The sequence below is a fragment of the Colossoma macropomum genome, unplaced genomic scaffold (genome assembly GCF_904425465.1).
Source record: "Colossoma macropomum unplaced genomic scaffold, Colossoma_macropomum, whole genome shotgun sequence".
Lineage (NCBI taxonomy): Eukaryota > Metazoa > Chordata > Actinopteri > Characiformes > Serrasalmidae > Colossoma > Colossoma macropomum.
The window spans coordinates 7,551,811-7,568,242 of NW_023494787.1; the positions used below are offsets into that span (position 1 = coordinate 7,551,811).

At 38.7% G+C, this 16,432-nt stretch overlaps 1 protein-coding gene across 1 annotated transcript; it reads left to right on the forward strand.

The window, feature by feature from the left end:
- Nucleotides 1-536: 536 nt before the first annotated feature.
- xkr8.3 (XK, Kell blood group complex subunit-related family, member 8, tandem duplicate 3) lies at nucleotides 537-10,399 on the forward strand. Its single transcript, XM_036566007.1, has 3 exons — nucleotides 537-1,152; nucleotides 5,125-5,312; nucleotides 8,871-10,399. The coding sequence occupies exons 1-3, from the start codon at nucleotides 809-811 to the stop codon at nucleotides 9,581-9,583; spliced, it is 1,245 nt and encodes a 414-aa protein (XP_036421900.1). The 5' UTR covers nucleotides 537-808; the 3' UTR covers nucleotides 9,584-10,399.
- The last annotated feature ends 6,033 nt before the right edge of the window (nucleotides 10,400-16,432 follow it).

The window sequence follows — 16,432 nt, forward strand, 5'->3', positions numbered from 1 at the left end:
TGGTGCTACATAGAACCATATACCACACATTTTTATCAAACTGAAGAACCATTTTACCGTACAAAGAACCATTTAAGCATGTGAATGGTTCTTTGAGTGCTCACGGTTCTATATAGCACCACAAAGGGTTCCTCTGTTGTTACAAGCTTGACATCATAACTATAGCAGAACCCTTTTTGTTGCTATACGCTGAACTATTTTAATAAAGGTTCTATATGCAAATTGTTCTTTGAGTGCTCATGGTTCATGATCACTGTCTTTACTGAAGAACCCTTAAAGAACCTTCTTTTTAAGAGTTTAGTTTTGGCTTGTTCTTGTTTTTTTTTTAAATATTCATAAAACACCTTTAAACGGGGTGTTTTTATATCAGATAAACACCCAAACCGTTTTATTTGACTTTCCTGAAGTTTGAGTGGGGAGGGAGGAGCGTTGCTGTTTTGGCCGCGTCCCAAATGGCCACCCACTCCCTCCGTACTGCCCTACAGGGGTCACGCAACGTAGGCTTCCGCACTCAGATAGCCCGCTATAAGTGTAGTAGGGAGCCATTTGAGACGCAGCCTTTGTCGTGCTAGTGAGGAACAAGTTAGGGCTCTTGGTTAGGAAATAACGTTCCTGGGCCGTTAAGTTATGTCAAGTACGCGTGAAAATGTGCAGTTTATTCATTTTGAGGTTTTTCTGACCGTTAATATGACCGTACCGACCCTGTTTACAGCGCTAAACTAGCTCGTAGCTGCCCCTCCCGCTGTGTTTGGTGTCGTAGCCTGTTTGCTAGCTTAACTTTATGAAAATGTGGCGGGGAGTGTAGAAAATGGAGAACCCGGCGTTCGGGTGTTTTTCCAGATATTCCTGGCTGGATTTCCTCTTCGCTGTAATCGGAGTTTGTACGTTTTTGTTCGACATTGGTTCGGACGTGTGGCTGGCCAAGGAGTTCTACCAGCACGGAGAGTTCTTCTGGTTCGCGGCGCTGCTCGGCTTCATGCTGGTTTCCTCCGCGGTGGTTCAGATGTTCAGCTGGTTCTGGATCCAGTACGACAGCCAGCTGGAAAACTACGACTTCGAGACAGCATGCAGGAGAGTCATCCTGTTTGGGAGCCCCAAACGGGTCAGACTCACCGGCTTCCTTCATATCTGCCAGCTTGGTTTCTTACTCAGGTAATCACACACTTAGAAGGGGAACTTCACAGATACTCAGATGGTTGAGATGTAAAGTCATTCAGAGTGGTTTGGTGTGAAACGCTCTGTTCTAGATGGAGAAACTTACCAAGTCAGAATAGGTGTTGATAGGAACCAGACGTCCACCTTTAAAAGCTCCCTCACAGAAAACTATTAACATGGAAGTGGTTATGAATTCACTGCACTGATGACAGACATTGTTCTGTGATAGTTTTTGGCTCCATTCATGGCGGAGGGATACATGCAGGGTGTTGTGAGGCAAAATAGCCCTGATAAAAACTTATTTTATTTTCAGATTTATGACTATTTTACATTTAAAAACTCAGAAGACTCGTGTAGAGTCACTGGTGGTTTTTGATAGACAACAAAATGTCTATATTTGTGTTGTAGTCATGACCCCTGGTTCCTATCACCACCACTGTAAAGACATCTGAACCATTTCACACCAAACCACTCTGAATGACTCTATTTACATCTTAAGGACTGAATTATTCAGGAAATTTGAAAACATTCATGGAATTCCCCTTTAAAGAGACAGCGATTTCGAGGTTGGTGCTGGTTTAAAGCATGGGTGGGTATATTAAGATTAAGCGACCCTTATTAGTCCCACAACAGGGAAATTTCACCTCTACATTTAACCCATCTGTTCAGTGAAACATCACATACACACTAGTGAACACACACACTAGGGGGCAGTGAGCACACTTGCCTGGAGCGGTGGGCAGCCCTATCCACAGCACCCGGGGAGCAGTTGTATACTTATATTTATTGCTGTTGTTGGAACAAAACCTTGTATTTCCTTTACAGGAAAAGAAAAAAACATACTATACTTACAAAAATGGAGATACAAGGTTTTCTTCCAACGCCAGAGATATGTTTGTTCTGTCATTGGGTGAGAGGGGATGGGGCTAGAGGAACTTCTCTGGCAGCCAAATCAAACAGGCCCACTTTGTGTAGTACTAATATAGAAACATTAATGCACTGCTAATGACAGCTGTGCTACCATCTTTGTCCCACAGCGAGAGCTGATAAAGAACAGAACGTGTAATCCTATAAGCTGTACGGAGCAGCATTACTCTGTCCTCTTCTGAATGGTGCACATACACCATGCATACACCATTATAAAAAATTTTAAAAAATATTGTTAAAATTTATTTTTGTTTAGAATTATTTTTGAATAAGTATTCAAGGTCTATTTTGCTGTTGCAGTTTTGGCATATTTTGAATAAACAGTGGCCCATTCAGGTCATGGAAAAATTTTAAGTGTAAGTAAAAATGAAATAAAAACACAGCTGGCGCTCAGTTTTGCTGAGATTTTTTAATATGGCCCTTTTAGTGGTTGAGTTTGACACCCCTGGTCTATGCTGACTTTACTCTGTTTGACTGAGTGGAATTGGGAGGTATAGGCTAAAGATTACTACAGTGATTTTTTTTAATTATTATTATTTTTTAAAATAAAACAGGCCGTAGAGAGGCCTGTTTTATTTCTTACCTGTGTAAATCATCCCCTGGTTTTAGCTCCAGTGCACAGTGTTAGCAGCGCTGCTCAGTTTCTCAGAGTGTTTGCTCAGTACTCGGTGCGCAGCGTGTTATTTTGAGTGAAGCTTTATTTAAAATTGTTTTCAGACAGAGCTCTCTGTAGAGGCTGTATTTCACATAGCACATAAGCTTTGTCCTGCAAACATAAAACTCCTGAAGTGAGCTCCTCTGATGCGTTAGCCTCAGGTATGATTCCTGCTCTCGCTGCGCTACAGAGACTGTTGTTGAAAGAGACAGATGAGGACCAAAACTATGAAACGTACTTTACTTACAGATGTACAGAAATGCTTCTGACAAAACCCGCTCTTCAGCAGCGCTACTCAATTCAAGGTAAGGGTCATTCTACAGAAACGTCCACTTTATCTGTCCATAGGAGTCACTGGTGTGACTGATCGTCATTGGTGTTTCACATAAGAAAGATAACACCAGAGACATTTTAATGAAAAATGCATTTTACAAAATAACTGCTACAGAGCATCAAACCACAGGTTGTCAATCATGGAATATCCACTAAAATATGCAGTTTAATCCTTTTGTATTCTATTTATTCACAATGACCTCAGAATAAAGTTGGTCACTCCAGTGACTTCAGCTAAAAGCTTCATATGAAATCATGAGCTGAATGAGAAAATCTCTGATAACTGAAAGACACAGTGGACTCACCATGTGCTTTTCTTCATAGATCCTCAGAAAACAGGTAAAAGGAAGTCAAGTGATGTCATCAGTGTGACTTTTATTTCAAAATAAGAGTTTTTTTTGTTACGCAGTAACACCAGTGGCATGACTCCTGGGGAACTTTCATTATATATTTTATAATATTTATTTGGCATTTATTTTCTTTGTCATTTAATATATATATTTCATAGTCATGTATAGATTATTGTAGTTAAAATTGCAGAAAAATTTGTTTTTTACCTCAAAATATGGCCTCACCCTTCACACATGACTGTGAGGACGAGCCCTTCTGTGGTGCCTGGAATTCTATATGATTGATTTAAAAACCAATATTGCTGAATTGAGGCTCAAGAAGGTGTAATTATTAAAATAACTACTTGTTTTATTGTAAAATATAAATAAATTGTAACTCTAACATGTTTTTCATGTGTAATGTATCTGTAAACGCCAGGGACACAAAAATGGACGTTTCTGTAAAATGACCCGTAACTAATATAAAATACCTATCTAATGTACGTCATTTAAAATCAGCTGGATTTCAAGAATGAATGAATAACTGTTAAGGTGCATTACGCTTATTTACACCTACAACTGCTTAATTCTAAGTAGGTTATGGTATCAGATTTGGTATTGGCGAGTACTGAAAAGTGTATTCATACACAGTCTGAAAAAACGGCACTGATGCATCACTAGTTATTTTTAAGCAATAGAAGACGAGAGGGAGTGTCTTTTCGTGAAATAACGTCACGGCTGTGATTTAATATGTTTTAATGTTCGCAGTTCCTTCTGCCTAATTATAGTTCCTTAACAAGCAGCTTGTTGCTACGTCAGAGTAACGAACTCCGCCCACTCGCTGCACAGCCGGCAGTTCGTTCTCCAGCTCCTTACACTAAATTCCCAAACTGTCATCACCACTGACAGCTGTGACAGAAGAACAGCTAAACAGCCTGGAATCAGCCAGAAATAAACCCAATACCATTCGCTAAACGTGTAGTCTGATCTTCAGAGTCTGACCAAATCAGACTGAGCCATAAATCACTACTATAAAGCCACAATATCAAGTTTAGCTCAGTTTTGTCATTTTTTGCCAGATCAGTATTAATGTTGTTTTGTTCCAGCCAGTCTGTAAAGCATCTTACAGCCCATTTAGTTTGGCGAATGGTGTTGGGTTCATTTCTGGCTGATTCCAGGTTGTTTAGCTGTTCTTCTGTCACAGCTGCCGACTGAACAGCTGCTCAGTGGTGATGACAGTTTGGGAATTTAGTGTCGTCTCATCTTCAGAGTCTGACCAAATCGGCTGTCGGTCAAATGTGATCTTAAAAGTGTCCATTTTCTGTTTGTGGGAAAATAAGGATCAAATGGCTTGAGCGTCTCCTACATCTGTCAAAGTTGTTGCTTAGCAACGGCGTCTCAGCGGACTGATATAGTGTTTGTGAAAAACCTGTGATGTTATGGCGAAAACAGCACAGTTAGAACGCCTCTCAACAAATCAGCTGGCGTGGCCGGAGCTAACTGTTGTATAATATGCCATATCTCACCTTTGAAGTACACATTTCACTCAAATTGTTAAAAAATGCTGAAAACTGAAAAGAAATATTTTTGAGGAAATGTGTGGGACTATTACTTTGACTTATTTAGGACTGTTCACTGATGGCATGACCTTTTATCCAAAGAATATTTGTTTGTGTTTGTGATTGGAGGTTAACTGAGCGGTCATGCTCTGTTATTCATTCGCAGGCACATATCAGCCGTCTGGCTGGGCTTCTGCGTGTGGTGGAGAGGAGAGAAGGGGTCAGAGTATGCGGTGTATCTGACCCATGATCTGAGCATGCTGCGACTCATCGAAACGTTCTGCGAGAGCGCTCCTCAGCTGTCCCTCATGATCTACATCATGCTCCACAACAGCCAGGCCCGGACGATCCAGTGTGGGTAACCACTTCTGCCTTCAGTCTTTCAGAAGGATGGGGCTCCTTAGTGACGTGGTCAAACGTCCTTTGGAAGCATTATGTAATGATGAAATTCAGGGACGACAGCTTGTGTGAACATCGTTACTTAACACCTCTTATTGACCAGGGTATATTTTGGTTTGTCCATCTGAATTTATATGACCAAATCATAAGGCAAATTATTCAGTAGCTGCATGAAATAAATGTACATTTTTATTTTATTTATTTTTTTTTGTAAAAGCTCCCCTCAAATTAACAGAGCATGTGTTTTATGATCACACATATTGCTATATGCTTACGATTTACTGCTGAAAGCCAAAAATCTTAGACGCTCTTTGTATTATTTTATAAAAATAATTTTTACAGAGCAGATCACTGAAGAGACGCCACCTGTTTATAGTTTATAGCCCAGATTTGTGGAAAAATGGGTCGACTTGCAGTAGAAAAAAAATTGTGAATTCAGCTTCTTTTATTATAAGGGTTTAAAATTACATCACCCATCTGTTTGACTGGTAAGAGGACGGTTACAGCTCTCATACGACCCCCACCTTTTGAATGTAGCTTATGAAATATGAAGGTTATGAAGAATATGACGAAGTGCGTTTTGGAACCACTGGTGGTTTCAAGGAGTTGAAGAGGTTAAGACCAAGTAGCTGCTCACTTATCATATGAAAGGTCTCTTTAGGAGGGGTGCTTCAGTAGTGCTGTGTGGAAGTTGTTAGCCAATATCAGAAGTTGCTCATATGAGGAACATCAACTGAGGAGCTTGAGTTGAGGACAGTTAATTGGCAAGATTGTGATGAACAGTTTGTAAACAAACTGGACACAAACATCTGTACACCTACATAGAGATGCTGGTTATTGTACGTAGACTTTTTGGCGACAGTCTGTTTTGGTTACAGTCTGTAGCCCATCTGTTGCTGTGCAATTTATCAGCCCCCCTTTAACTCATCCATCAATGGAAAGGGACCACCAAAGGACCAGTGCTGACCAGATATTCTTTGGATGGGTTATTAATGGAGAGGTCCAAACAAATATGTAATATGCAATACTTAACAGAAATTACTGTTTTTCTTTACTGAAATGTATCTTTCTAAAGTAAATCAGGGACAAAAAAACTCCATATGCTTCAGTGGGGCTCAGAATGAGACTTTAGAATAGTGGTGCCCAAATGTTTTGTCTTTGGGGCCAAAATGACAACACAACTTACAAATAAGAGGATATGTTGTTTTCAGACCATGTTTTTGATGCACAGCAATTTTTAAACAGTATATATTAACTTTACACTGTATATAGCCACATGTATATCACTGCTGTCAGAAGAAAAGTCTCCATTTTCGTCATTTTTCAGTTTTTGACATCATTTGAAACAGCTTGTTGTCCTTTACATTGTGTCTAAATTTTATGATGAATGGACCAAAAGAAACAGCCCAGAATGACTTGTGAAAAAAGTCTGGTCTCATTGACAGTAAGGTAGGTTTCTTCCTTCTCCTGTAAAGGTACCATTTTGGAGATACAAGGTTTTCCGACAACAGCGAAATACATACAGTATATACACAATATACAGTATATACACAATGTATATAGATGAGATACAATCTGTAACTGTAGATCCGTACATAACAACACTTACCATATATATATATATATATATATATATATATATATATATATATATATATATATATATATATATATATATATCTCTGTGTATATGTGAGACCTCTTTCACACATGCCTCTGTGTGCTGAATGATGTGGCAGCGCTGGTCATTCATACATGCATTTGTGTGCGGAACTGTAAAGCAGACTAACACCAGCTTCTTACCACGATATACAGACATCATTTTTCCAAATGGATAAATAGTCTAATCAGCTGTTTAATAAAAGAGTGCCTTGCATTTGTTTATTCTTAGCAGTTTCTCTACTATTGGGCCATCATTTTGTTTGGTAACGGCCATGAATTGTAGAATATTTTGTATTTTGTAGGGCTGTGACTATTAAATGTTTTTTAATATTCTATCAAATGTTATCTTGAATATTTGAAAATTCACAGGTTGCTGGCTTAGAACAGCAGCAACCTGAACAGAGGAAACGGCGTAAAAAAGAAAATAACTTTTTAGTGAACTGTTGTCAGCGAACAGGGCAGCGATTGAGGTTTTTAAGCCCCACAAAGCCGCTTTATACTGGATCTCGGGCTAAACTGTCCATCAGTTTCATTGCCTGGTGTAGTCTGAATAAGTTACCTACAGCTCTGGACAGCTAGCTAGCCAGTATTCTCTCATTCATTCTTAGTAGTAAGTACAACAGAAACCATGCCAATGATCTGGAGCAGTAGGAAACTACAGAGGTAAAACTGATGCTGTCGCCCCGACTTTGGCAAGCTGTGCCCAACCACAATTTCCAGTGAGTCAGGTGTGCAGGGCTGACACTGCCAGAAAACATTGTGGGTTTATAGAAGTGGTGAGTGTGTCATTTATTTTAATATTTTTATTTGGCAGTGGGTGGTATACCAGTTGAAATTCTTCCTCAGGTATGAGTTTCGTCATACCTGTTATACCGGTACTCCACAAATAAGCACAGATAGCGTGACATACAAACAGTGCAAATCATGCAACTGAAGCGTGAATGTAATATTTTCCAATTTCCAGCAGTGTCTGACAGTCGGGGTGGCCAAGTGTAGGATGCACACACAAGACAAATGACCTGAAAAAACTGATTTGAACTTATTTGAATTTCTAGTTCTGCCTGAAATGGTGCTGCATTTACATTTAGGAGCCTGTACAGCTGCAAGAATGCAACTGCTGTTCCAGGTTAAATAGGAAAATTCAAACAAAGAGCTGCCAAGAAGAAGCCAAGTTCAGCCAGCACCTTTTTTGGCAGAAAGCAATATTGACATAGGTTTATAGAAATTGTTCAGTTTTGTTTTTACTATATTGTGCAACAAAAATATTTCAGATTTTTTTTGATTGTTAAAGATGGTTTTTTTTTATTTTTTTTTTATTATTTTTAAAAAGAAACATCCAAGAATAATAAAACATTGTTAACCTGCAAAAACATTTCGTTCAGTATATAAAATGATTTTATAAGAAGTATATGCATATCGCTGTTGTCGGAAGAAAACCTCGTATCTCCAAAATGGTAACTTTACAGGAGAAGGAAAAAACATACTTTACTTTTAATGTAAATCAGTGGAACCAGACTTTTTTTGCAAGCATTTTCAAATAATTGCAAAAAAAGGTTCCATTGATTTACATTAGTGTGTGTGTGTGTGTGTGTGTGTATATATATATATATATATATATATATATATATATATATATATATATATACACACACAGAAACTGTCAGTCATTTGGCCTTACTCCCACTACTTTAATTTGTATTTGTCAAATATTATTAAATATTGGTTGCAGCCCCGTAAACGTGGATGGCGAAATGAGAAGCGAGAGTTTCCGCATCACTCAGTGCAGGTAGAGGCTGCCCGTGTCAAACAGACGTGAGAGTATAAAGTGAAACTGTTGTGTTCTGCTTGCAGACGTGAGCGCGATAGCCTCCACGACGTCAATAGCGTGGATGGTGGTGGACTACCACCGCTCACTGCGCTCCTTCCTGCCGGACAAGAGCAAACAGGGATGGCTCTCTTCTGCGGTTTACTTCCTGTGGAACCTCCTCCTGATCGCCCCGAGAGTGGTCACTGTGGCTCTGTTTACCTCCGTCCTGCCCTGCTACATCGCTGCTCACTTCCTGTGCCTTTGGCTTGCCTTTGTCCTCTGGGCCTGGCTGCAGGGCACTAACTTCATGGACAGTCCTGCAGGAGAGTGGCTCTACAGGGCCACCATAGGGCTTATATGGTACTTCAGCTGGTTTAACGTGGCAGAAGGTAAGACGAGAGGGAGGAGCATCATTTATCACACTTTTGCTTTAACAGACAGTGGAGTTTTGCTTTTCTCGTGGTGGTGGCTCAGGGATCTGGAAACAACCCAGTCGTACACCCTGTTAGTTCTCATTCTCGTTCCGCTGTCTTATGTCATGGGCCTCCTGGTCAAAACGCTTTATTACTGCTGCTTTCATCCAACGCTGTGGCAGCCGGTGGACTCGGGCAAAGCTCCAGACGATGTGCCGGATGGAGATGCGGCTTTTGTTCAAGCGGTTTCTTCCGTCCCGGAGTTTGTAAACAAGAGAATGGCCAAACACGTCAGTAACTTTTACAGCACAAGGACTCTACCTACAACTAAAACGAATGGATAAGGAGAAAACAGGGTTGTTTAAGGATGAGAGAAAAGCGAAATTAGGTCAACCACAGTCAAGGTTAATTAATCCAGATTGTGTCTAATTCTTGACTAAAACATAGTATTTCATTTGATCTATCCATGCTCCACTAGGGCTGAACGACATGGTCACATTTTTCTGACCAATATTGTGACTGCAATTTAAATTGTGATTATTATCTATAAATTAAGGCCTGTTTTTTGACTGAGATGACCAGAAATATCCACAGTTCCTGGCTGAATGTAGTGTGCCAGATTGCCAGTTAGTTGTGTTTATGATGTCACAGCTCATGGGTATTCTGATTGGCTGGCTGCTTTTGATTGGTCTAACTGATCTACAGTCAGTTGACAAGCTGAAATACAGGCTATAATAAAACTTGCAGCTCTTGCGATTTGAAATTTGCACTCTTATCATCTTAGACTTACACAAGCTTTTCAGAGAGCTGGCTAAAATCCCATTCAACATAATGAGATAATGAAATACCTTAATTTAGAGGGTGTTATTAATTAAATATTTGTATGTATGAAATGTCGCACTGTTAGGATAGACAGGGTGTGTTTTTCGTTGTGAAATCATATTTTTATGAATGAACATCTCATTGATAGGCAAAGAAACCTCACCAGATTCAGCACTGCTAGCTTGCTAAGTTAACATAGTCACTTACACCACAAGCTAAAGCATTTTTGCTCTCATATTTGGTATAAATACACCGATCAGGCTTAACATTATGACCACCTCCTTGTTTCTCCTCTCATTGTCCATTTTATCAGCTCCACTTACTATATAGGTGCACTTTGTAGCTCTACAATTACAGACTGTAGTCCGTCTGTACTACTGCTGTGTCTGATCCACTCAGACCAGCGCAACACACACTAAAACACCACCACCACGTCAGTGTTACTGCAGTGCTGAGAATGATCCACCACCCAAATAGTACCTGCTCTGTGAGGGTCCATGGGGGTCCTGACCACTGAAGAACTGGGTAAAAGTGGGCTAACAAAGGGGGCTAACAAAGTATGCAGAGAAACAGATAATGTCATAATGTTATGCCTGATCGGTGTATTTATAAATACACCAAATAGTGAGGCACAGGAATAAAAATCACTCCATTAATCACTATATTTCATTTTTTTTTATTTTTGTTACGAAAAAATTATTTGTATTTGTCCCATTTTAATACTTAGTGGTCCTGTTGAGTCTTCGAGTTTTTGGGGTACCAAAAGTGTCATTTTTGACTAAAATTTTAGGTGGCTGAAATTTCTCTGTCCCTAATACCAAAGTTACTGCACAAACCTAAAGTGCATCATTAGGTCGACTGTACAAAAACAGGAAAAACTGCACTAATCTTGTGACCTTTTTGCTTGTCTACAAAAGAAAAATTAAATAATGCACTATACATTTAAGTACAAAGTTGAGTGCTGCAGTTTCTCATTAGATTGAATGGGAAAATTGCCAACGTTCTGCTTGTCCAGCAACAGAAGCTACAAAAGAGCATGTTTGATAGATCAACTGAAAAGTCCATCCTGGCAGTGTCTTTTAGTCCAAGACTAGGAATGATCATTATCTGGAATACTGACCCTCAGGCTGGGTTTCACACAGCTGACCATCCTTTTGTAGTCTAGTTTTGTAGTAAATGGCATTGTTAATGATAATTCCCTCCATATAATTGTAAATCACTGCTGCCAAAACCCAGCTCAGGGCAGATCCACCTTTTTTTATCAGCCCACCCTGAACTCATTAATTAATTAGAAAGCCTTTTATGAGTGAAGGGTAAACACTAAACTCTGCAGCTGTAGTACTCCATTGTTTTTCCACATAATCTCTATGTGCACCATCTGACTTGCTCTGCCCATTGACATCCAGTATAAGTGTGTTTTTGAGTCGTAAGGGTTTTTTCTGTTTTTTAATTATTTTTCAAGTTCATGAAAACTATTGTTTGTAGAAAGTAAAGTGCACTGCAGATGCAGCTGATAGAAACTGAAGGAACAGCTTGGCGAAAAATTGAATTCACCTAATTTTCCACTTATCCCGGATGTGTTTCATCAGCCAAGACACGTTTGCTGTCCAAATTTTGCTTCTTTAGTTTAGCAGTGGAGCTACGAGCTAATGCTGCTGAACACTAGAATCAATAGTCACCCAAATCTTTTGTCTAAAAACATCCTCAAAACTTCTCTCAACCTGCGCAGACCACATCCAGGTCTTCATTAAGGTCACACAGACTTGTCGATGCAGTTAAATGACTTACTGTGATCTATACAAAAATAAACAAACCTTCACCGTGTAGCTGAACGCTGACAGACACTTTAGACGAGAAGTGTTGTGTTGAATTCTGACGCCCACAGAGAATCCGACTCCCCTTCCTGTGAACGCAGGTCAGACAGGCATGCGGAAGCTAGATTAGATTAGATTAGATTAGATTAGATTTCTGTTATTTCTGTTTATAAACATACCTTCAGTTACAAGATGAACAGTTTTTATTTACAAAAAGAAACAATAAAAATTGCAAATGTAGTCTAACGTCCATATGCATGCGTGTTGTGTGTGTTGTCTGAAGTGGCTGCTCGCCGCGTTCAGCAACACAGTGAAGTTTTGTTTGTGTTTAGAGATCACAGGAAGTCATGCTGTGTCTCAAACCACACAGACAAGTCAGCGCAAGACTAATGAAGAGCTGAAAGTGGTTTGAGCAAGTTGAGAGAAGTTTTGGGGAAACAGATTTGGGTGACTGTTGACTTGTTGTTTGTTAGCAATGTTGAACTCTTAGATCCAGCGCTAAACTTAATAATCAAAATTTTGGATAAAAAAAATTGTCTTGGCTGATTTTAAATTCATCTGAAACAAGAGGAAACTTGTGTAGATTTGATTTTCGCCACACTGTTCCTTTAAGTTGTAAAATGCTGGAGTGCTCCCCTTAAAGGAGAACTCCACCGATTTTGCAAAATTACTCAATCATTCAATGGTTTAGATGTGAACAAAACCATTCAGAGTGGTTTGGTGTGAAATGTGCCTTTCTAGAGAAATTTATCAGGTCAAAATTGTTCACTATTATAGTACTAGGAACCAGAGGTATGACACGTTTAATGACTCTAAAAGCTACATCCTGTTAAATTCTTACACAAAATGATTAGAAATGCATTGCTTGATACCTGAGGCATAGTTTCGTGATGGTTTTGTTATAAAGTTTTGGCCTAAAATGTATTTTTAGTAAAAAATACTATTCCAGGATTATTTCTGTGTTTCCTGTCAAAATCGCAGTCTCAACTGAGATCAAGCTAACATGCTTTTGTAGCTATTAGCCTGTAGCTACAGCTGTTTAACCTGGCTAACGCTGATGTTGTGTCCGATTCAGTTTCCCCTCAAATTCATGTTCCCTTTCACGAATCAGGTCCTCAGACGCCGCATTCACTGAACAGATAACGATGCCAAGCAACACTGGAATTACGGAAAGTGAAAATCTTCAAAAAAGCTTTGTATGGCAGCTGCATTCATGTAATTGTCGACGAACAGTACAAAAAGTATTTATCAGCACGATTTTTACTGTTTACTCGAACTGAGAATAATATTTATTACGGAATCTCAGTTATGCCGTGTTATCTTGAGTGAATTTATATTGGGGATTGGGTGAAAACATGCGGCCATTTAACCTAAACGCTTTTCGCTTTCCGTAGTTCCACTGTTGCTTGGCGTTGTTCAGTGAATGCGTGCCCGAGATCCCAGAGCGAATGTGAATTTGAGGGGGAACTGATTCAGATGTAACACAACTGTGATCTATATCAGCTCCTCTGATGAATAACGTTACTCACATAAGCTCTGAGTTTCGCTGACTGTTCAACGCAACACCATCAACCCAAACAACACAAACGTCCAGGGTGGAGAGGTACATGCGGGGCGTTGTAAGGAAAAAATAATACTCAAAAATGTATTTTTTTGAATTTAGCACTGTTTTACTATTGTCAGCATGACATATAAAACGTTATAAGGCACACAGTTCACTGGTCATTTTTTAATAGCAGATAAAATGGTGATATTTGTAGTGTAGATATACGGACGTCTGGTTCCTAGTAATATAATGGCGAACAATTATGACTGTGAATTTCTCTAGAAAGGCGCATTTCACACCAAACCACTCTGACTGATTTTGTCAGAGCAGTTACTGGGCAGATAACTGGTAATTATTCATATCTGAGGTGTTAAGAAAAATGTGTTTACAGTTTTTCATCTTTTTTTAAGATTGAATGTTACATATTTATGGCTTTGATTTTGTAGTGGGTTCAAATGGTACTTGTCGTTAATTGTATATTGAGCTTTCTGATGCATAACACACTATACCTCATCTGGGTCCCCCTACCTTCATATAAACACCAAAAATTTCGTGATACACTATTGTGAATCAGGTAATGTAGACTATCATGACTTCACGAAGCTCAATAAGCCATGAAGAAATCAAATGGCTTCAGTGTGCTTGTGTGCACATCACATGCTGGTGTTGTTGCAATTTCATTGTACAACAGAGGAGAAATCAGTACAACTGGTTGTGTAAACAGAGAGGAAGAGGACACTAAACTTTGCTTATTTGGCACGCTTGAAGATGATTGACGTGTCCATGCTCCGCCCACTGATGACTTTTATAGCAAGTGTTGCTTGGTTGGCTTTACAGAACGTTTGTATCATTTCCATTCAGAAGAGAGAAAGCTTGCAACTAGGTTTACATCACAGTACCTAATGAGAAACTGTAGAATGGACTCAGTTTACATCACAATACCTACATTTAGAGCCAGTTATTCATTCAGCCTAATTAGAAACTGTAGAACGGACTCAGTCTATATCACAATACCTACATTTAGAGCCAGTTATTCATTCAGCCTAATGAGAAACTGTAGAACGGACTCAGTTTATATCACAATACCTACATTTAGAGTCAGTTATTCATTCAGCCTAATTAGAAACTGTAGAACGGACTCAGTCTATATCACAATACCTACATTTAGAGCCAGTTATTCATTCAGCCTAATTAGAAACTGTAGAACGGACTCAGTCTATATCACAATACCTACATTTAGAGTCAGTTATTCATTCAGCCTAATGAGAAACTGTAGAACGGACTCAGTTTATATCACAATACCTACATTTAGAGCCAGTTATTCATTCAGCTTAATGAGAAACTGAAGATTAGTCCAGCTCGTCAGCATTTAATTGAAAACATTACATTGTGTCTCTAAACTGCAACCTAAATTCAGTTTGTTAAAAGGGATTTCACCAGCTGTCCAACCAAACAACAGTTGCTAAAATATTGCATTTGTGGCTGGAACAGGTCAGTTAAGTTAGAATTAGAGTCTTATAAACTGTAGAATTGGCTCTTTTCATCCAGGCAATATTGTTGCCTTTGCATCAAGGCTGTCTGAGCTTTTGGCTTTGCGGTCAAGTGCTTGTGGAAGCACTACTTCCCTGTTGAATATTTAATGAGCATTACCACTCATAATACAGTATGTCTATTTTTAATGAGAGTCTTCTTCCTCTTTTTTATATCATTGTAACTGCCTCTGTAAGGGATTCTGCAGGAAAGAAAGGCGAAAGCCAAAACCTTGTTTGTTTAAATTATATCAGTATTTAAATATATTCATGCTGTTAATAATTAGCTCAATTTATATTGTTACAGTTTTGTATTTTTTATATATAAATTGTTATTTGTAAAGTTGAAAAGTGATACATGTTGATGTTTAGGTCATTTTTTTGCTTTTGACTTTTTGCCGTACACTGTTAAAAAGATGGTTCTTCAAGGGTTCTTTAGTAAAGAAAATGGTTCTATATAGAACCTTGAACACTCAAAAAACGCTTTGCATGCTTAAAGCGTGCTTTGCATTGTGAAAGCGTTCTTCAGATCAATGGAGAATGTGTTGTATATGGTTCTGTATTGCACCTTTTTGGAAAGGGTTCTATATAGCATCAAAAAGGGTTCTTCTATTGTTACAGACTTGACCCACTTCCAAAAGATTCTACATAGAACCATCGACAGCACTGCAATCTGCAATCTAAAGAACGCTTTAATCATGCAAAGTGTTCTTTGAGTGTTCATTGGTTCTAAATAGAACCATTTTCTTTACTAAAGAACCCTTGGAGAACTATTTTTTTTTTCCAAGTGTGTAAGACGTAACACTAGATAAAAGAGAGAACACGAAACAAACAGTGCCAAACAGGATCTGTGCCTTATAAGGATGTGTCATTCACAGTTTAATTGCACTAACACAGTTCAGCTCTGTTCTTTTGTGCATGTGGCTCAGTTTAGGAGCTGATCTGTTCAGACTGATGTCACATACCGATCACATTTAAAAGACAAGGTGAACAGCCAAACAAAAGAATCTGGTTTGGTGAGAAAATCAGATTTGGGCCACTTTTACCTGCTGTGTGAACGAAGTTACACATCCTCTACAGAGAACACTCTTCAGCACACTTTAATACACAGTTACTGTTCATTTGTTGAATTTAACACATTGGGGGGAAAAAATCATGTAGCATATTTTATATTTTATGTATTATATGTTATACTCAGCTAGTAGATAGAAATTATGCCCTAAAATTTGCAGAATAAATTGTATCCAAGTCTCTGTAGAAGATGTTTTAACTTATTTTCTCTTAAAACCTCAACAAAATGTAATTTGATTGAGGGGCATTTAAACCTTTGCCTGTGACTGTATGTTTGATGCGTTCATTTTACTACATTTGTATGTATCGCTGCTGTCGGAACAGAACCTCGTATCTCCGTTTTTGTCATTTTTCAGTTTTTCACATAATTTCACAGTACCTTTTGGCCTTTACATTGTGTGTACATTTCAT